We start from the raw sequence: 21,545 nt of genomic DNA, 5'->3' as shown, positions 1-21,545 counted from the left end.
ATGCAGATACACATTTTCAAAGATCTATAAACTTTTATTTCTAAACAATAAGTAATACTGGAACTGGAAGACATTTTAAATATCCACAAGAAATGAACAAAATAACAGGATGATTGCGTTTTAGGTGCATATGCATGTTTGTCGTGTTGCCACTTTTAAGTGCTACGTTATTACCACAAATGCGACATAACGGCTCGTTCAGGTTTAGTGGTTCGTTCAGGTTTAGTGGTTCACCTCGGTCATTAGGTTTAAATCCAAAGTACTCCCACACTGCAGCTGTAGCGTTTGGTTTTGAAACTTGGCTGTTTACACTTGGTATCAAGATGTGTTTTTGATCAGATCACAAGTGGACGAGAGAGACATATCACATTTACACCTGGTATTTAAATCCGTCTCTTTTGTCCACTTTCGACCGCTTCTGTGCTGAATACTGTGAGGGGACGGTCCGTGAGACGGTGGGCGAGTCTCTCCGCTGTCATTTGAACGCCAGCGGGAGTAATTATGAGTTTATATGGACGCAAACTAATATTATGTCGGAGTCCGCTGCTTGTTTAGCAAGTATACATGCTGCACAGTGTTTTGTACGTTTATATGTTAGAGCTTTCTCTGAATTTTCAGCGCAATTGATGAAATAAGATCGCGCAACTTTCACACGCTTGCAAAATGAAACTGCGGAGATCACCCGCTTTAGTTTATCAATGAAAGGCTAAAATAGCACTGTTCACCTTGTGTCAGAAAAGTCAGAAAAGACGTAAAACATTGTGATCCGATCGATAAAAACGCATGTTAATGACAAGTGTAAACAGCCTCTAGTAAATCCATCTTTTTCTCCAACTCTCGTCTTAACTAGTGTTTTCTCCTGCTACACTTCTCACGCGGCTCTCATCCTCCTCAGTACTCCTACTGTGATAGGCTACGCCAGGAGTCCCCCCTCCCCACACAGATCATGCGACTGACAAATGACTGACGAGGGTTCACTCCTTGTCACTCGTTGCACGGAGCGGTCATCCAGTCTCTTTGGTAGAGAGAGAGAGAGACAAGGAAAACAAACAAGCATGCAAATGTGAATTATCGCGGCCTAAAAAAATGATCGAGCTCATTTTATTTACCGTGCGATTAATCGATTTATCGTTTATCGCGACAGGCCTATTACAGGGGTGTCCAATCCTGCTCCTGGAGGGCCATTGTCTTTGCAGAGTTTTGTCCCAACCCTAATCAAACACACCTGATCCAGCTAATCAAGATCTTCCTAGGCAACTTTCAAAACTTTCAGGCAGGTGCGTTGAGGGAAGTTTCAGCTAAACTCTGTTTTGTTTGTTTGTTGATCACGAAGTACAAAGTAGGTAAGGAAAACTATGCATGGAATGGTGCGCTGTGATTGGTTGAGCAGATTTATTCTACAAAGAAGTGGCGTTTATCGCGTTTTTGAAAAAAAGGGAGAAAAAACGACAAAATACCACAGCGGTTATCGGATTTTGCATAAAATTAAGAATTAACTTTTTAATACTGACCTGATACAATACTGATTGTGGTGGTAACTTAATTTTTTTTTTTAAATGCCATTTCTCGTGTTGGAACCAAACTCTTCATATTAGGACCTTTTTAAAGGAAACTGCACTAGTGACAGCTTGGGACAATTTTTTACCATCTGTCTGTCTATCTGTTTATCAATCACAATTAAATTATTGCTGTATTCACAAAGTTGCCTAATTTTACTGGTGAAAGCATTCAGGATATTGTGAATCTTATTATACAATGGGGCTGTTGAATGCTTTATTCTTATTGGTTGAGAAATGTCTTAAAATCCGCTTGTAAAAACATGATGTAAGTAATACTGTTATTTAGTCCAAGCCACACTCATTTCAATAAAGAATATATAAACAGCCGTTTATACGCACTATTTATCCATATTACACATTTATGAAAAAATAAATAAACTCACAGTGTACACATCTCCAGGCTCACGGTATCATAGACAGCAATATATTATGTAAAAAATTCATGCCCATGAGTCCATGTCTGAACATTTCGGATTTTGTTATGGAGATAAAAATTAGAATTGGGTGTTTTGGTAGTTTGATACGAGTGTATATTAGCGTGATTTTCTTGTTTTTTCTTACGTATGGCATTTGAGATCAGTTGGACCAGGATGTGGTGCATGACGTCAGACTTAACAAGCTGATAACCGCAGAGCAATGCCTTAGTAATGTATGTGGTTATACTGGTATAAGTGAAATATTTGACTCCTTTTCTTTGAATTATTTAAAAATAATGCCTACCACAGTGTATCGACACTCCGCTGCGCATTGTGCCGCATTACCACCTTGGGTGTGCATTACTTTCGAATAATTCAACGGCCCGTCATCAATTATTCCTTAGGTATTTGACCCAGGCGTACTTATTTTTCACACATAATCACTAAGGTCTGCCAGCTTGTATATAATAATACAGACCAGCAATGCTTATCTTTATCAAAGTTTTTCCAAAAGAATAATAAATGTTTTTGTCACTCCTATAATTGCATTTACTGTATAACTCCTTATAGCTTTGGTTGCTATTCCGAAAGGTTTATGGTAATTACACAGATTAAGTTACACAGTAACGCACTTCTTTATATCGAGTCTGTGTTTTGTTTGATTTTTGAGGGGTCTCTGTTTCCTGCATAATACTTTTTGAGAACCAGTTTGAGAGAAAAAAAGACTGTCAGAATTTAATCCCTTTGGAAGCATTTATAAGATCAAAGCCGTCCTCTTTGTTTTTCCCTGCCTCACTGCTCATCACAATAGGATTAATTCTTCAGCTCTCTACTGGAGTCCGTCCAGAGGACTCATCTAACAGGAGACTATTAAGAGTTCAGAGCACAATAATGCGCAAGCTTCACTAAGAGGATAGATTGTCTATCAAAAAGAAAAAGACATTTACATATTTCCATTTTAAAACCTAGTAACGTGCCTACAAAGCCAGCATTTTAAGACATTTAGGCACAATCCAGAAAATAATTTTGGAAGTCTTTTTTATTTTGCAGTTAAGTAGAATCTTGAGTATTTTCGTGTAGACTCACGATCTAAAAACCCACTTTTTCTAGACTATCGAGAACTGCGTGTGTATCCTACGAAACCTGTCATACAGGCTGGCCGCGGAGACGTCTCAAGGCCAGCAGATGGGATCGGAGGAGCTGGACGGGGTTCTGTGCACCGATGCCAGCGGCAAGGATGCTGAGAGCTCCGGCTGCTGGGGCAAGAAGAAAAAGAAAAAGAAGAGCCACGATCAGGTGGGCCAGGGGTTTTTATCACTGCAGCTGGTGGCAATTAGCATCACTTAGCAGCATTCGCGCACGGGTCGCCTGCGTCGACACTCGTCCTACTCCAGTGGATAATTACCTATATTCCGGGCTGATTTCATTTAGTTTCTGAAAACAGACGAGGATAGGGCATCGGGGGTGTTTGTTCAGCATTTGCATGGGATGAATGGCGAGGTAAAAGGTGGCATTGCTTTGCATTGTAGCTTTTAAATAACTAAATTGTCTGGGATTTATCTGTTCTTTAACAAAGATGCAAATGCACATCTGGCTGCACGATAGCGTATGAGTTTGCTCGATCTAATTACTTTGTATCCTAAACAACAGCTTTAGATTCAAAGATTAAAGAGAACTTTGTTTCTGATTGCTTCTTTTATATATCAGCATGTATACATATGTTACAGCCACTGTTTTTTTTATAACTAATGCTATGTTAAAGCAATGGTTTAACAGTTAGTGCACATGCTTTGATGCATTAAAGGGATACTCAAGCCAAAAGTCAAAATTAACCCATGATTTACTCACCCTGAAGCAATCTGAGATACACATTTCCATTATCTTCTAGACAAATACATTTGGAGTTATTTCAATATGATAGAAATCAGGAATCATGGAACAACTTCTGACTTTAAACCCCCAAAAAGTGCATTCATCTTTCACAGAAGTATCCATCTATAAGGACTTCTTCAGGTAATCGATGCGATTTTGTAAGGCAAATATCCATATTTCAAACTTTATGAATTATAATAACTAGCTTATGGTAACGGCATCTTGGACTCACACAATTCATGAGAGAGTTTTAGCATAGTGGTTGCCATAGGTGTGTTGCGCGGTGACTCTCGTGAATAGAGTCCAAGATGCAGTTGTTACCAGAAGCTAGTTATTATAGTTTATAAAGTTTGACATTTTTTACACAATCACCTGCAGAGGACTTTATTAACCCCTTGAAGTTGTGTGGATAACATCTGTGAAGGATGGATGCACTTTTGGGGGGTTTAAAGTCAGAAGTTGTTTTCTGATCCCTGTTTTCTACCATTATAAAGCTAGGAAGAGCATAGACATTCAATGAAATACAGCGGGAAGTATTTGACACATCAGCATTTTTATCAGTAAGTGGGCTTTTGACACAAAATTTCCACCAGATGTAGCCATCAAGCCAAATATTGAATTCATACAAAGAAATCAGAACATTTAAGTATACAAGTTGAGTCATAATAAATAAAGTGAAATGACACAGGGAATAAGTATTGAACAGATGAAGAGAAAAAGGTGCAAAATGGCATAGAAAGCCAGAAGATCACCTGAAATCTGTCAGTATTGTGAGAGAAACCCTGCCCACTATCAGTACTAATTGATATCAGCTGCTTTAGTCATTGATGGCCTATAAAGGCTTCTCATTACCCAGGAGGCACACAGGAAAGACTTCAAGATCTTCGTAATCTTATCGTTGAAAAGCGTTTGTCAAAATACTTATTTCCCTCCCTGTAACTCCAAATGTGTTCATCTGAAAGATGATGGACATGTGTATCTCGGATTGCTTGAGGGTGAGTAAATCATGGGGTAAATTTGATATTTGGCTTGTGGCAATTTTTGTATATGTGTACTAATAAAAGTAATTATTATTTAAATTATTTATTATTATTTAACAAGACTTAGATCTACTCTACCTTTGCTTTTAGTGGGAAGGTGTTGGGCCTTTCCCAGACTCCAATGATCCACCTAAAGGACTGCAGATGCTATGGCACCCATCCATAGTGAAACCTTACCTCACTCTGCTATCGGAGTGCTCAAACCCGGACACCCTGGAGGGAGCGGCTGGGGCTCTACAGAACCTGGCAGCGGGTAGCTGGAAGGTAGGCCCCACCTTAAAACCTGTGAGTAACCCTGCACCTTAAGAGCCATAAACCAACCAAATCAGCTCTTACACCCACCACCATTATAACACAAGCACACACTAATGGTATTTATTGTTATGTACAAACAGCAAGCAGCTGTCTAACACAGACTTTGAGAGGAAAACTGTATATTTACAGCAAAGTCTCTATTGTGAGTAAACAACAGTGGCGGCCAGTGACTTCTTTTTTCGAGGGCGCACAATGCAAAGCTTGTCACAATGTATATTTTGCTCGTCATTTGTGTGGCTCGTCATTTCAAAATATGTGTTTGCAGCGTCATCATGTGAACCTGCATCACGCTTCATGTCAAAATAAGATGATTCAAAGGGGTTTATGATAAAAGAGATGCTAAAGTTTGCCAGATACTCGCTTAATCTTATGTGTAGTCAGAATTTAGTGTTAAGTTCTTCTCTTATGAGTATTTGTGAACATGAGCGTATTCAAGGCATATGCATCAGGCACGTATTTTGACTGACACATGATTATACCTGTCAAGACATCCGTTTTTCCTGGGAGTCTGCCCGTATTTCACACCTATATCCTGACCACCTCCGGTTTTGTTATTTCTCCCGGAAAACTCTATAATTTAAATGGCCCTACCTTGTTATATAAATAATCACATCAATATATTATTCCAAGGTTGTCCAGTTGCCAGATCTTGTATGAAGCGCATCCTACTAGACACATCATACAATTTTGAACCCATTTTTGCTGCTGGATTGTGGGTCAACAGCGCTGCCATATTAGTGGTGGCAACTTTTCCATTAATCTTATAGCAGCTGGAGGTAAATGCCTCTGTGGCTCCGCCGTGTGCAGTTTGGACCTCAAAAAGAGTCTCTGGGATTACTTTTCACAAGTAAGACTTAACTGGTTTTTCTGGTTGTGTTAGATCTTTGTAACATTATTTTGATAGAGAGTTGACAACTGGAGGCAGACCATTACTAGCTAGCAATATCGCTACCCCCAGTTCAGTTTGAAATCCAAATGTTGACAGGTATGCGCATGATGCACATTATCTCCAACACATATTTTGACATGACGAGCAACAAACATGATTTGCGCCCCTCGAAAGAGAAGTCACCGGCCGTCGATGGTAAACAAGCTATGAAAAATTGCTTCTTTCTTTTATTTGGAAACATATTACGAAATAGCTTTTTTAAGTTCAAGATTTCCATACAAAGTTATGAAAGTGTAGAGACTGACTCCAATTCAGTGTTATATTTATCAATTTATCTTCCATTAACCTCAATTACTGCTAGAACGCTTTACAGAAAAGGGAAAGAAAACAGATTACTATGAAAATTGACACAAAATTCCCAGTGAATGCTATTTTGCTCCATCTATGTACTTTGATTGTTTTGCAAGAAATCAAAATTACAAATGAGATCGGCATTTTATCAGTTGTTTCTTCTAGGCAGCAATAAAATGAAATTGAGAGCAAATGGAGACTTTTTACTGCGGTATGTCTCCTGCTCCTTTCTACTCCCGAGAAACCTACAGTAGTAAGCTCATGTTTCAGAAGAGATCAGAGAGTTTTAGGAGAGATTAATAATTTCACAAACTGTGCTCAGATTTGCCATAACACCAAAGACTGCAGAGAAGTTTGAGGTTTTTGTATGAACGGTATTCAACTTTTCTCCTCAGATTCCTCTGAAACCAAAAGTTCTGATCTTTACACTTTTAGTTGCATATCTTTCATGTCATCACCCTGCTGAAAAATCCAACAAAGACCAGCATAAGCTGGTAGCTGGTTTTAGCTGGTTTTAGCTTGTTTAAGGTGGCAGTAGGTGGTCTAAGCTGGTCCTCGCAGCCCGGCAAAGCTGGTCAAGAATTTCTGTGTTTTTTTCGTAATCGTATCATGAATTTCTGTTTATGTGTCACTGTCACGGATTGGTTACTCAACTGCTTTTTCCTATTTTCAAACCATTTTCGCTTCAGTTGAGGGTTAGTTTTGGTGTTTGCGTTAGGATGTCACTTTAACTATTTCACCGCCATTGACCAGATATCTCGTCAATTAAGAGAAAACGCTTCCCCGCCAATGACGAGATTTTCCGTCTTTCTGCAATACTGCTATTATCCACCAGGTGGCGCCCTTCCGCAACTTTTTAAACCCGGAAGTATTGCCCTATGGCAAGCGGCTGCATGTCCGTGTCTGTTTTAAAAATCGCTCTGAATGGGATCTCTATGAAAAGTCCGTCACAAAAATGGAATTATCTCTGCGTTTTGCTCAAAATGTGGTGTTTTTGCAAAAACCTACCCATATTCAAAAGCTGATTACAAAAGAACCACTGAAGGTAGGATGAAACGTTTTTTTTGTTTGAAAGCAGAGGGTCTGTTCTTTCATTTGGTATATTGTATGTTTATATATTTAAAGAAAAACATTTTCTGGAAGGCATTAAACTTTGGTGAAAATCATGAAAAACACTGGCGCTGGCTGGCAACTTTTTAAAAAACCGCTGGCGGTGAAAGAGTTAAGTATTGGTTTATAAAAAAAATCAGATTTATTTTTTATATTTTCTCAATTTTTTAAACCATTGTCGCCTGGCATTAGGGTTAGAGTTGGGTTTGGGTAAGGATGTCGCTTTATGTAAATCTAACCCTATACCGAAGCGAAAAAAATGTGTGACAATGACACATAAACAGCTATTTGTAATACGATCACAAAAAAACGCAGAAATTCTGAAATTTCATATCACAAAAAAGAATAAAAAATGTGACTATAGGTATGTAATTTCGTGAAACTGGGCTGCAAAGTCCAGCTAGACAAGCTTAAAAAGTGACCAAAACACTGCTAGACCAGCTTGCTAAACCAGCAATACCAGCTAAAACCAAGCTGGGTGACCAGCTTTAACCAGCTTATGCTGGTCTTAGCTGGATTTTTCAGTAGGACAAGTATGCCATTACTTGGTTCTTTTTTAATTTCTGAAGAAACTAGCTAAGAAATCTCTCAATAACCTCTGAGCAATCAAATGTGACCAAGCGAAAGTCATTTTCATGAGTTATTGTTTTCTACATAAAATCATCCTAAATAACATTCTGTGAATACAGTATATATCCTTGATATCTTTATTATTGACTGAGTAAGGTCATATCAGTGATTGAAATGAAACGTCGATGCTCCAAATCTCATACTTGGATTGAGACTTTAGCCAAGCATTTCACAGACAGGGTCGCACATGTTCTCTGGTTACCAATTGCTTTTGTCTGTTTCTGTTCCTGTAGTGGTCAGTGTATATTCGAGCAGCAGTGAGGAAAGAGAAAGGCCTACCGATTCTGGTGGAGCTGCTGAGAATAGACAATGACCGAGTGGTGTGTGCTGTGGCTACAGCTCTCCGAAACATGGCCCTTGATGTCAGGAACAAGGAACTTATAGGTACGTTTGGGATGCTAACATTTTCTCTTTGACTCCAGCAGAAGCGAATACGCACACCCTTAAATTTACCCTTAAAGGTAGAGGCCTTTCAAGAAATATTTTCTTTCGTTTGAATTCATCCGTCTTAGGTGTGTTTCAAGGAAGGCATTTTTGTAGCATTTCTATTGCGTTCTCAAGTGAGTCGGGTTGGCACTGTTTGAATAGCTGCTCGTGACACCTAGAGACTATTGATCTTTTTAATAGTTTGTGTATTCTGATGGGTCTCCGTGTCTCCATGGCAACCGCTTTCATTCTTTCAGTCTAGTCCTGGCCCCGCGTGAGTCGGAAGACGTGTGAATCTTCTGAGAAATGTAGGGCAAGAGGAACATCGTAAAACTGTACAAATGTCGAGATGCCATCCCGGAATACCGATCCCGCGGGTTAATTACGGATATCGCCGTACAAATGTCCTTCCATTTAATGAATCAATAATGTAGAAGGCAAAGCTGCAAGTGCTCATGGGATGCGTGCAATTTCAGTGCATACCGGTGGAAAGCGGTTTGCTAACGCGGGTTGGAGAGGAGAGACTCGGATCCCGGGAGGAATAAGCATTTCATGGTCACATTTAAGTGTGAGCGAGCTGCTGTGTAATGATGCGGGTATATCAGAGGGTTTGATATTTTCACGGCAGCCCCCCCCCCCACCTCTCTAGCACGTTTAAAAAGCTCTGAATGTCCACAGGAGAATCTCAATCCCTGCGATCGAATGTCAGATGCGCAAACCTGAATCCAGTATCTGCAATACAGAAAAGACTTCTGCTTCTCACAACTCTCGTCTGACTTAACCATTTACTGTTTTACCTCACTACAGTGCTTAAGTGTTATTTGGGGAAATTTGTGCTTTACTTGAGCACTACTGAACCTGAATACAAGAGGTTAATTACACTCCTTATACACCTTAGAATTAGTAACACTTTATTTAAAATCTAATTGGTTATTAGCTTTTTTGGGCTGTTTACTGCAATAAATCAAATTGTGCTCACCTGCATTTTATTTAAAACATCTGATAGTATTGAACATCTACATCTTTTCTGTGGTAGCAAGAGATCTAGGGTTTGAGACCAGTGATCACACCTATTGATTTCACACATCACACATATTGATTTGGATAAAAGCATCTGACAAATGCATAAATGTTATGTAATAAAATTCATAATGATATATCACATAATTGGCTACAATTATGGGTTTTGTTCCTTGTGAAAGGACATCACAACATATAGTCTTTGACCTGAAGCAATCCATTTTAATTAGAAATGCACCGATAAAAAAAAAATGAACCGATAATCGATTATTCAGACTGATATCTGCCGATACTAATAGTTTGGTGGTTATATTAACTTTTAATAACTAATTTCTATTCACATATAATGACCATTAATATTTAACATTAAATAGTATTTTCCGGACTATAAGTCGCTCCGTAAAATAATGTCACATCAATCAAAAATGTGTCATGAAGATGATAAAACATATATATATATAAGTCGCAATGGACTACACGTCGCATTTATTTACAAAATTATTTCACAAAATCCAAGCCGAAGAACAGACATTAAATCTGGAAAAGGCAAGTTATTCAACTAAACAATAGCACATAGAAATGCAGGCTGAATAGGTGTCCGCACGTTAACGTAACATTATCAGTTATTTACACGACATACAATAGCATACTAAACATACCTGGAAGGCTGAATAGGCTAAATGAACAGAACAAGCCAGCGTGCAACAAGTTCGCAGGCTTGTCATTCCACATCACTGAATTCATTGAATTACATAAATACAAGAGCAGCATATAGCGGACTCTCGCGGCTGTAGACGGTAATGATGTCTCTTGGTTCATATATGTAAAAATTAATTCATACTGACTTACAAGCCGCGCCTGACTACAAGTCGCAAGACCAGCCAAACTATAAAAAAGTGTGACTTATAGTACAGAAAATACGGAAGTTATGTTTCTTTCCTTTTTTTATACACAGAGCTCAAATTCATTGCTATTTCCTGTTCTATTTTAGTTGACAGGAAATATATGGGCCATGACTATCGGACAATTTAATTTTTATCGATTGATTATTGGCCGATATATACATATGCGCCCCATGCCTAACAGCACCATTTAGTTGTGACTTATTCACGCTGCAGCACTATTCTCGTGTACTTTATTTCTTTTAGTACAACAGCAAAATCTTGTCAATATCACAAATAAATTAATAAAAAAATTGTGACTATAACACGACTTGCTGTAAGATAGGGTAGAAAATGGTTACCACAAAACAAATATAAAAAAAAAAAAAAACTCTAATAGCACAACTTTCATGAAGTAAAACCACTAAAAACCTATAACCTAAACTATAAAAAAATAGTCCCTGACCGTCTGTGAACAGCAACTTAATGTTTTATACATGTTTGCATTGGTTAGGGCGATTGCTAAGAGTGCTGCACAGTGATACATAGAATCGTTGGGTGAAGCACAGTAATTGAATCAGAATCAAGGACTAGGACTAACCGTTTTAATACCAATTAAATGTACTTTTACACAAGTATGTTTTGGCTAGATACTGTACTTGGTGTTTTTTTTTTACTTTTCGGGATGTACTGGATTTATGATAAATTATTGTATTTTTTAAAATGTCATAAAACTGGGGCCCCTCTGCACCATCTCACGCCCCCCAATGAGGGCCTTCCCCCCAGTTTGAGAACCACTGCTTTAAGCATAATTTGCAAGGCCATTTCACACCCCTGTTAACAATACTCCTCTCTCATTTCTCTTTTATTCATCTCAACCCTAAAAACCCAAGGAAAGTATGCCATGAGGGATCTAGTCCACCGTCTGCCGGGTGGCAACAATAACAACAGCACTGGCACCAGCGGCACCCCCAGCAAGAGCATGTCTGATGACACCATCACTGCGATCTGCTGCGCTCTGCATGAGGTCATCACCAAAAACATGGAAAACACCAAGGCCCTGCGTGACGCGGGTGGCATTGAGAAACTCATCGGAATTGCCCGAAGCAAAGGAGACAAGTTCGTATATAACGTTCTGCACTCGTTTTGAATACAATAAGGGCTGGGTGCTAAAATAAAATATATATTGATTTTTTTTAGCCTTTTTTAACACTGCTCTCTGTTTCTACTAAAATGTAAAGAGAATTGTCTTCACTTTATGTTTCCTGGCAGACACACACCAAAAGTGGTGAAAGCAGCATCTCAAGTCCTCAACAGCATGTGGCAGTACAGAGATTTGCGAAGCCTCTATAAAAAGGTAGGGACTTCAGACGACCTCACGCTTCTCACAGCTATTTATAGCCAGTTAGTCTGAACAAACTTGACAGATTTGCTTTGGTTTATCATATTTTCATGCCCTCCTTTTTCAAGTTTTAAGTAAAACAAAGCATCACACTTGCAATTTTTATAGTTTATAGAACCCGGTTAATAAAACCTTGTTTTTCGTTTATCAACACTTTTGTGTAATGATCCCCATTGCAGTTTAAAAGTTCAGTGTAAAATCCACAGGATTAGTTATTAACCCAAAGTAAAGCATATAAGTAGTGTGAAACATTAAACATAAGATTAAAATAGGATTACGTTATCCAGCATTAAGTGTTGATCCTGAGTCAACAAAATTAAACTCTGAAAGCCCTTTTTTTTTAACTCACGCTGGCTATTTTGCAGGGTTGAATGGCAAGGGAGGGCCAATACATCTTTGCTTAAATAATTTCAAAACAATTCAGATTGGAATTATATATTCATATCTATTATTTGCTCATAACTAGCCATTTTTGATAAGGGATGTTTTAAGGATATATTTTTGTATTCTTTGCCATGTCAGACTACAGTAGATAGACATCAGGTTGTCGTGCCATATCACGTTTCTCTTTTGACTGCTATCTGTTGTAACGACAGGATGGCTATTCTCAGTATCACTTCATTGGCTCTTCATCTACAATCGAGAGAGACAGACAACGGCCTTATTCCTCTTCTCGCACTCCATCTATCTCTCCTGTGCGAACCTCGCCCAATAATCGATCAGGTAAAAGCCGCTCCATGTTAGTCCTATTTGACAGCGGGTGATAGCATTGACATTTCCTTTGCCCTCCGTCATCATCAACATCTGTATGTTTAGCTTAGAAGTAGATTAGGGGTGTAATTGTACTCTGGGCTATAAAAAGCACATGAACACGATAAAAGTAAGTGCATGTGAGGTATTTTATGTCATTATGTGGTCAAATAAGGAACACAGCTGTCGTGATCAGGGTACATCCTGGTATTTATTTACCTAGTAGGGGCAGAGAATACAGTATTTTAGTACTGTGTGCCACTGTTGTGTGTATATTCTGATAACACAGTGCTACAGAAGAGGCTGTTCTGCTTCATTAACCCAGACTTTGTTTAGCTGGCACTGTCTGTTCTCTTGTCATGTCTCGGATGAGAAACGTTGTTTTAAGTTCATTCAGTTATACACTGTTTATTTGCGCTATGTCAACTTTAATCTGAGATAAGTGGGGTTTTTTTATAATGCTTAGGTTGTCAGTTTTGGTTTTGTACTGGTATTGTACTTTTGCAGTACGTTTTTTAGAAAACTTTGAAGATTCTTTCATAACCATCAATTTAAAGAGAATAATTGTGTTGATGACAGTTTTGCGGACACTAGAATGCAGTAAAAATAAATATGTGACCAGGGCTCCAGACTGCCACCAAATGGTGGCATTTTGCCACCAAAATTTGAGAGTGTGCCACTGAATTTTACATCCAGTCGCATGTGCGACCAGTAAATTTGACCTTTTTTTGTGATGTGACACTGAATTTAAAACGGCACATTGTACTTTCTGTAGTTTTTAGTAGAAATTTGAATATTTGGTTAGTATGTTGATTTACAGTGTGTGCCCCTAAATTTTCTGGTTGCGCCCCTAAAATTTTCAGTTGGGGGCCACTGTGCTCCTAGTGAAAAAAGTTAGTCTGGAGCCCTGGTGACCATATCTGTAAAAATCCAGACTGAAGTCTCATAATCTATTAATGAGATTAGGAGCATCAAAGTTTGATTTTAATCATTGATTTCATTCTTTGACATGACCTTACTCAGTCAATATTAAACATATAGGTTATATTTTCACTGAATGTTTTTTTTTTTACATTATTTATGATGATTTTATGTAGAAAACTGTAGAATACTTTTTACAGTAAATCTGTAAAAATGACTTTCGCTGGGTTTTCACAGGCAGGGCCACATTATGATAATAATATCCTTACATTTTATGAGATTAACAAAATAATTATTATAAATTTAGCAAATTGCATTTTTCTCAGGGAACTGAATTCATTGCTTTGTAACAGCTGACAAATATGTACCATTTTGTGAGCTTTGTGCAAATGCTCAGCTATGAACCCTGTAAACAGGAAGAGTCTGATTACATAATTATCCAATTACTGTAAGTATGATGACGATTTCTCAAAAAATGAAATGCATAACTTTTTTGGCATAAATGAGGATGATGTTGGGTGATGAAAGGCTGATTTTTCTTTTTAATATTACATTTTATTTGAGTTTGTTGTTTGAAGTCACATACAGTAGTACTTTTAAACCAATGTTCACCAGTTCGCATTAACATGTAATCGATAGGGAATGAGATAAATTATATTTGGCGTGCTCTCCGAGGGGAGGGCTCTGAGCTCGGTATTTTAGTCCGAAACCAGAGTACTCCCCCCTCTTTAACTGGGATAAATGAAATTAGCTGAGAGTGAGGTGATGAGGTGGAGGAGGGATGCTGCAAAATCCTGTCACGAAACAGAGGTGAAGGACGGCTATTTATAGGCACCTCTTCACGCTGATTGGTTGGATCACATGATCATGCTCCTCTTAAACTTTGATAAATAAACTTTATTTTAAAGCCGCTGGGTTAAATTAACTAATGCCCATGAAATGCGTATAAATAGTGTGAATACACCATATGAAAAGCGTATTATGCATATGATACGCCACTACTTTCCATTCACTTAATATGGCGCAGCAAAAAGCTAAAATAATAGCATTTTTGTGAAGGAATTTTGTCAGAGATCAGATTTAGAATGATTATCAAAACATACATAGAGTTTAAAATTAGTAAATAACGTTTTGGCTTCAGTTTTTTCATAAATTGGGTAATCTAGTGGATAATCACGGTATTGCAGATTGACATAAAAATTCTTCAGAAACCCGTTTTTTATGCAAATGTTTTCTCTTAATTGACGAGATACTCGTCAATGGCGGGGAAAGAGTTAATATATAGATTTCTTCATGCTTTTGTCTATTTTTAAACCATGGTCACTTGGAGTTGGGGTTAGAATTGGGGTTTGGGTTAGGATGTAGCTCAAAAATTTGTTCTAACCCCAAACCCCAACAACAATGGTAAAAAAAGACTAATAATGAGAAACCAATACATAAAAAACATGAAAAAATGCACCGTATTAAGTGAATGGGAACGACTGGCGTATCATATGCACACAAAATTTGATTTTGCCGTATGTATTGCACGACTTTTCACACTGTGTGCTATTTATAGGCACTTCATGAAAATGGGCTGGTTAAATTAACCCAGCAATTGTTTATATTCGACAACAATGGGTTGAAACCACTCAGCACTTTGAGTTCAAACAACCCAGTATAGGACCTGCATTGAAAACATTATACAATGCCTTTGTCATTCATTTAATAATAATTGATGTATTTTCATATATACATTTTTTTATATTCATGAACTAGTCTACTATGTTTGTTAATGAATGTTTTCGTAAAGTGTTACCTGCTTTTGTTTCTCATCGACTGATATTATTTATACAATTACAAATCACATTTCCAGACAGAAAGCTGATCGACAGTTTTATTTAAGCTACCTTTAGTTTTCTCGAAACACAAACCTGGCAATAAAGCCGAAAGAAATGAACGCGAACAATGCCCGGGCAAAAACCAATCAATTACCTGACCAATTTCATTACACAATTAGGAACAGAGCCTGACACCTGTTTGCCTCGAAATGCAGCAAGAGAATTGCCTCATTACAGTTAATGTGTTTTTTATGTAAAATAAAAGATCTATTGATGGAATGAGATCTCATTGTACTCTCAAATGTGTCGAGAATTAACACAAAGCTTTCACCAGGACAAACATATAGGCAGGCTTTTTCCCCTTACTCAATATCGGCTGTCTCGTCGTGTTTTCAGCAAGTGCCCCCACCTCCCCTCGGGAAATGATGAGCTTGAAGGAGAGGAAGACAGACTACGAGTCGACTGGAAACAATTCTGGTTACCATGGAAACAAAGGCGAGCACACCTCCAGAAAAGATGCCATGGCAGGTAAGACCGCAGTTCAGAGTGAGAGGTTAACAGATCTGTATAAAATGATCGACAGACTTGAAGACGGTTTATACAAAGGCCATGATTTATATTTGAGTACATGCTGAGTATCGTGCTAATACTAGGATGTCCTGTTTTAGCCACAAGATGCAGACATTTTTGTTCCATGGAAAGGTGTTTAATATTTCCCCCAAGTCTTCATCTTAAAAGTCATGAACTTTTTCTGTCTTCTACAAAACAAACCCAGAGAACGATTCACAGTACCTTCCAGTCCTTTGTAAATCTACATAATTCACTCTTTGTCTCTTCAGCTCAAATCTCTGGTGGCACATCGACACTGTTCAGAGGTGCTTACATGTCTCCTGGGGATGACATCAAACATAACCAGGTAAGTCTTCCTTAGGTTACAAATGGTATATAGGTCTTATTCTCAGAAAAATATGTTTAAATTTAAATAGCAAAGTATAGGTCTCTGCGGGACAAAAAAGGGTGCTGAAAAGTCATATTTTTTTAGAGAATGAAGTCTCTAAATGAACAAAAAGAGTGTCTTCAAACTGAAATAGGTGTTTTTCCACCTCTTTGTTTGATTGGCTTAAATTGAGTGCCTTATATAAATAAAATACATAAGTCCTCTCGCTCTCTGTTGCTCGTTTTCTTTGTTATTAACATGTTTTGGTATAAAATGATTCATGAATGTTTTAAGATTAATTCATAGTTTTTGAATAGATTACGCCGAATGATCTTTCTTTTTTGTATTTTTGGCACAATAAATAGTTTGTATCCCTTTACATGTTTAATTGTACCAAGCCCCTAAGGTGACATTGGAGTAAAAAAAGTTAGAGGAACAGTATGTAGGATTGTGGCCAAAACTGGTATTGCAATCACAAAACTTGTGGCTAAAACTGGTACTGCAACCAAACTACTAGTGGCCAATACAAAACATGACAACATAAACATCAGTTGAGGGCTGCAACTCCACTTTTTAAATGACAATATCCTGGCCAGACCACTGTTGTGAGTGATATAAGTATTTGAAATGAAAATGATTTCTTAATGTCTAGTGACATATCAGGGCTATTTTATGATTAATTGATATAAATTTCTTACATACTGTTCCTTTAAGTTTCATGTGTTCACGTGAATTTTTAATGTGCTCACGCATAACCTTCAAGTGCAGAATTTTTTTAAAGTTTAGTTTCACGTACTCGTGTGAAACTATCACGTGCTCACGTGAAAGTATCTCGCACGCACTTGAAACTTTCTCTTTCATGTGAGCATGTGATAGCTTCACGTGCTTGCACGATAGCTTCATGTGCTTGCGCGATGAGCATACAAAACGTGAGCACACAAAACTAAAAATTATGCACATGAAGGTTTCGCGTGAGCACATGAAAGTTTCGCATGACCACATAAAACTAAAATGTATTTAATTTTTGCTCCATGTCCCATTAGGGGCTCCGTATAATTGTTCCGACTGAATTAAATTATTGATATGTTGTAGCGACTTAAAATTATGTCACAAGTTTCCTTTAGGTGTATTCTTAAAGAAAATTTTCCATACGTCTGCAAGTGACATGCTGCATTCTTTTTTATTTCTTTATTTTTTTGTACATAAATCATCGATCAAGAGAAAACGTGAAAGAAAAAATGAGGTATGGCTTTTCAGGGCTTCCGTACTTTTTTCATTAGATGGTTAAAAACACCTAATCCCAGTCTGAAAACACCCCAAAATTGGGAAACACCTCCTTTTGTGTTCCGCAGAGAACTGTACTTGGAGAAACCTCTTTCTCAAAAAAAAAATGCATTTGGGAATCACCCACTAAATTTGAGCCAATCAAACAAAGTGGTGGAAAAACACCTATTTCAGTTTGTAAACGCCTCTTTTTATTCTGCAGAGACCTCCCTCTTGAATCTCTCTCACTCTAGCAGTTGCCTTGGAATGTCATTTAATGTCTTTTTAGTTTTCCTACTGTATAGACGGTTTCAGCAGTAACAACATAAACAAGCGACTTTCATGGTCATCAAGTATTTTTAAAGTAGTTTATTTATATAACAAGAAAAATAAACAACACGTAGATTACTTTGGAAACCAAAACATTTGTAATTTTTGATGAGGCATTTGTTCAAGAGTTCAGTTTAGCAACTACTCAGACCATTAAACAAACAGAACTGGAAGTAAAGTTCAGACTAGATGCGTAATCGTGTCACCGCACGTGCATTCGATGAAACCCTCTATATAGCTCATTGGTAGACCATTGCGTTAACAGTGCAAAAAGTCATGGGGTTTGAACCTCATGCTGATAAAAGATGTATACTTTAGATAAAAGCCTCTGCCAAATGCGTAAATGTAAATAAATTTACTTACTGGTGGCATTATGGAAAAGTATTTGTACAGTCAGCCATGATTCATTTATTTGTCGTGCAAATGTATCCAATATCACAAGGTTTACTAAGATAATATAGCATCATGTGATCTCAACATGGTGTCGGCCCCATGAGGCGACTCCGTTCCATGTACAGGCTTCATTAGGCAACTTATATGATTGTTCATGTGCTTATTTTTTAAAAGTATTACAAAATTGCTTCACGGTCGAATGAGGATTGCTGTCTCCCAAGCAGCTTTTCACTCTCGTTCTTTTTGTCAGGTTTCCGCTCAAGGCAACCCCCCAGAGGCCTATCCTCCCTTCCAGACTCCTCCAGGAGCCAACTTTGAGGAGCCGTACTACGAGGACCAAGCTCACAAACGTCCCCCGCCTCCCGGGGACGGCCCCATGCATCTGGGACTGAAGTCCACGGGGAACTACGTGGACTTTTATTCAGCGTCTCGCCCATACAGTGAACTCAACTACGAGACGAGCCACTACCCTGCCTCGCCAGACTCCTGGGTGTAGAGACAGGCTGGAGGCTGGCCTACGGACACGAGACACACACGGACCAGCCCAGCATGTGCATGAACACTTGTAGACATCTCACACACATTTACCTTCAGTTTGGTTCGGCACGAGAGTGGGCGGCCGGTGATCAACTTTAGGAAAAGGATCGGAAGGAGAAAAGAAATGATTTACCGAACGGACCACTGGAACTTTGAGGTTTTTTCGAAGCGGTGGAGGGAACGGAAAAGCGGTAACTGTGTGGCGCGGAGATCTGACGTTTACGCGAAGCACAAGAAAATAACAATTGACACAAGCTCAGAAAGTAGTTTTCACACATTTTATGACATTTACTTATGTTAAGTCACGCTTTTTACGGAGTGCTATCTCACACTCTTAGCCTTTGTATCTCTTTTATTTTTCATTTGCTTGTTTTTTTGTATCTCCTTTTTAACTTCTTAAGTCTGGTGTAAAGTACTTGTTGTATATTACAGATGTAGATACAAGGTGCATTGTGTATATTACGCAGAGACTACTGTATCCTCCCCGTGGCTCAATGTATCATTTTATTTTCTTGTATTTTAACAGAGAGAGAGGTAAAACTCACGCATAAATAGCAGAAAGAAAAGATGTAGTTTGCTCTGATGTGATTTTTTTTTTAATCTACAAATACCGATTGACAGAGCATCACTGCCTGGGCTGAGTTTACCACCAACCGTAAAAACTTTTTTTCGGGTTTATCTGTCAATTTTTGTCTCTACTTGACAGTTTTAGACACACACACACACAAAAACACACACACGCTTTTCCCCCAGTCATACTAAAGGTCATTCTTCAGTTTAATGAGTGATCTGTGCTTAGTTTTGTAAAATGTGCCAAATGTGGTAATCCCTGAGCCAAGGGGTGCTGTAGAGCTGCCGTTGCGTTTAAGCGGCACGTCATCGGTTCTATCTACGCCCGTTTGTAAATGCTTTTTTGTGTTTCAACAGCATTCGCACTGTAATGACAACAGAGGGACACGGTCTTTGAAAGCTACTTTCCCTCCAAAGATGTACAATTAGTTTACGCTGTGTTGTAAAAATAGACATTTGCAAAATCTGCTTTTTTCCTTCCAGAAATCAGTGGTTCTTAAGTTCATCGTAGACAAATCTGTCAATAGAGTATGAATATATATTATATAAATGCAAATATATATATACTTTTTAATGTGCAGATGTGGATGTCACCTAAATCAGAAACATTGCAAGGAAAATAATGCTAGTTCAAAAAAAAGCGTAGGGTTACGTTCACCTTAATTTCTAATCCAGATGTTGACCTCCTGTTGTCATGTTGTTGCTACAGTATGTGAAACAGGTGAGACCAGGGCTCATGTGCGATAAAGTTTCAAGAAAAAGGTGCTAAATCAATGCTTTTGCTTACGTTGCTACCTTGTTAAAGTGGTTTGAATGCGTTTCATATTTGTAAAATGAATGCCCTGAAAATAATCTTGCTGATCCCCGTAAAATGTATTACGCCCTGCGTAAAGATGCACCTCTTTTTTTCTCATTGTAATCTTATCTCAGGTCATCTTAACTTTGCTTATTGCAGAAGATCGATATACATTCCTTGAGCAGAGCATATCGAATTGAGAACAGACAGTGACGCCAGTCAGATTGGCAGATTTTGAGAAGCGTGTTAATAAGCCCTGGTCTTACCTTCGTGTCATTTGAAACTTAGAGAGGTAATTGTCAAATGCAAGGTTTCAAGATAATCCCCGAACTCACACATCTTTCAGCACCATCGATAGTGAACGTCTGAGAACAAGCAAAATATCTGTGACAAAGTAGACATATCAGACAACCTGTATTGAAGATGTAAGTAAAACTTTTCTGTTGCTAGACAAAGTGTTTGAGAGAATTGTGAACCTTTTTAATGCCAGGTTGCAACTGCTATATAAACTAAATGAGAATCATTTGTGATTTTGTCCTAGTTATTTCTTTCATTTCAGTTTTCATTTTGAGCCTGGGAGGGGGATCTGCTTTATTACACTTTATATCACGTGTCTGTTGAATGCTGTATTCTGATTGGCTGAAAAATGTTCCGTGGGTATGCATTAATTTCTGATAACCACACATCTAACTTGTCAAAAGTCTTAAAAATTGACACCAGAGCAATGTTTGTGGTAAAAGAGGAATAATTGACTCCGGTCCATTGAATGATTTGAAAATAATGCACACCCGCGGTGTAACGGCACTCCGCTTCTTCGCGCCGCATTGCACCTTGGGTGTGCATTTATTTTCTTATAATTCAATGGCCCGTCGTCAATTATTCCTTACTTATTCAACACTATCAGAAATAAAGGTACAAAAGTTGTCACTGGGACGGTACCCTTTTAAAAAGGTACATCTTTGTACCCGAGTGCATATTTGTACTTCAAAGGTACATATTGGTAGTTCAAAGATAAATATTTGTACATAAATGGTACATAATAAAAAAAATGTAAAGAGTAACTAAACCTCTGGTCAGAACCTGACTCCACCCACTGGCAATATTTGAAAGATGCAAGAAAAGTGGGCAGAACCCAACGGAAATAGAGGGGACGAACTGAGCTCGTACCAAGGGTAGACGAAGCCCCATTCTTACAGATCATTAACTAAAAAAAGTTGGTTTAGGGTTTAGTTACTCTTTAAAGAGTACTGCCCCAGTGACATTTGTACCTTTATTTTTGACAGCAAACCCAGTGTTGGGTCAGAACGTGGCAGTTGG

At 38.2% G+C, this 21,545-nt stretch overlaps 1 protein-coding gene across 5 annotated transcripts in view; it reads left to right on the top strand.

The window, feature by feature from the left end:
* Positions 1 to 20,751, top strand: part of ctnnd2b (catenin (cadherin-associated protein), delta 2b) — a 116,910-nt gene extending 96,159 nt beyond the window's left edge. For 3 of the 5 annotated variants that reach the window (XM_065276462.1, XM_065276460.1, XM_065276465.1), the window contains 9 exons: positions 3,086 to 3,271; positions 4,978 to 5,172; positions 8,416 to 8,566; positions 11,403 to 11,628; positions 11,782 to 11,866; positions 12,508 to 12,634; positions 15,799 to 15,930; positions 16,242 to 16,318; positions 18,576 to 20,751. In XM_065276462.1, coding sequence (XP_065132534.1) covers positions 3,086 to 3,271; positions 4,978 to 5,172; positions 8,416 to 8,566; positions 11,403 to 11,628; positions 11,782 to 11,866; positions 12,508 to 12,634; positions 15,799 to 15,930; positions 16,242 to 16,318; positions 18,576 to 18,821 — 1,425 coding nt within the window. In that variant the 3' untranslated portion in view covers positions 18,822 to 20,751. The remainder of the gene's footprint in view (positions 1 to 3,085; positions 3,272 to 4,977; positions 5,173 to 8,415; positions 8,567 to 11,402; positions 11,629 to 11,781; positions 11,867 to 12,507; positions 12,635 to 15,798; positions 15,931 to 16,241; positions 16,319 to 18,575) is intronic. The other 2 variants (XM_065276463.1, XM_065276461.1) reach the window with 1 other exon arrangement.
* Positions 20,752 to 21,545: the final 794 nt, after the last annotated feature.

Source organism: Paramisgurnus dabryanus, chromosome 6 (assembly GCF_030506205.2).
Source record: "Paramisgurnus dabryanus chromosome 6, PD_genome_1.1, whole genome shotgun sequence".
Classification (NCBI taxonomy): Eukaryota; Metazoa; Chordata; class Actinopteri; order Cypriniformes; family Cobitidae; genus Paramisgurnus; species Paramisgurnus dabryanus.
The sequence above is the reverse complement of the archived record's forward strand: the minus strand, read 5'-3'. Positions and strand labels throughout refer to the sequence as shown.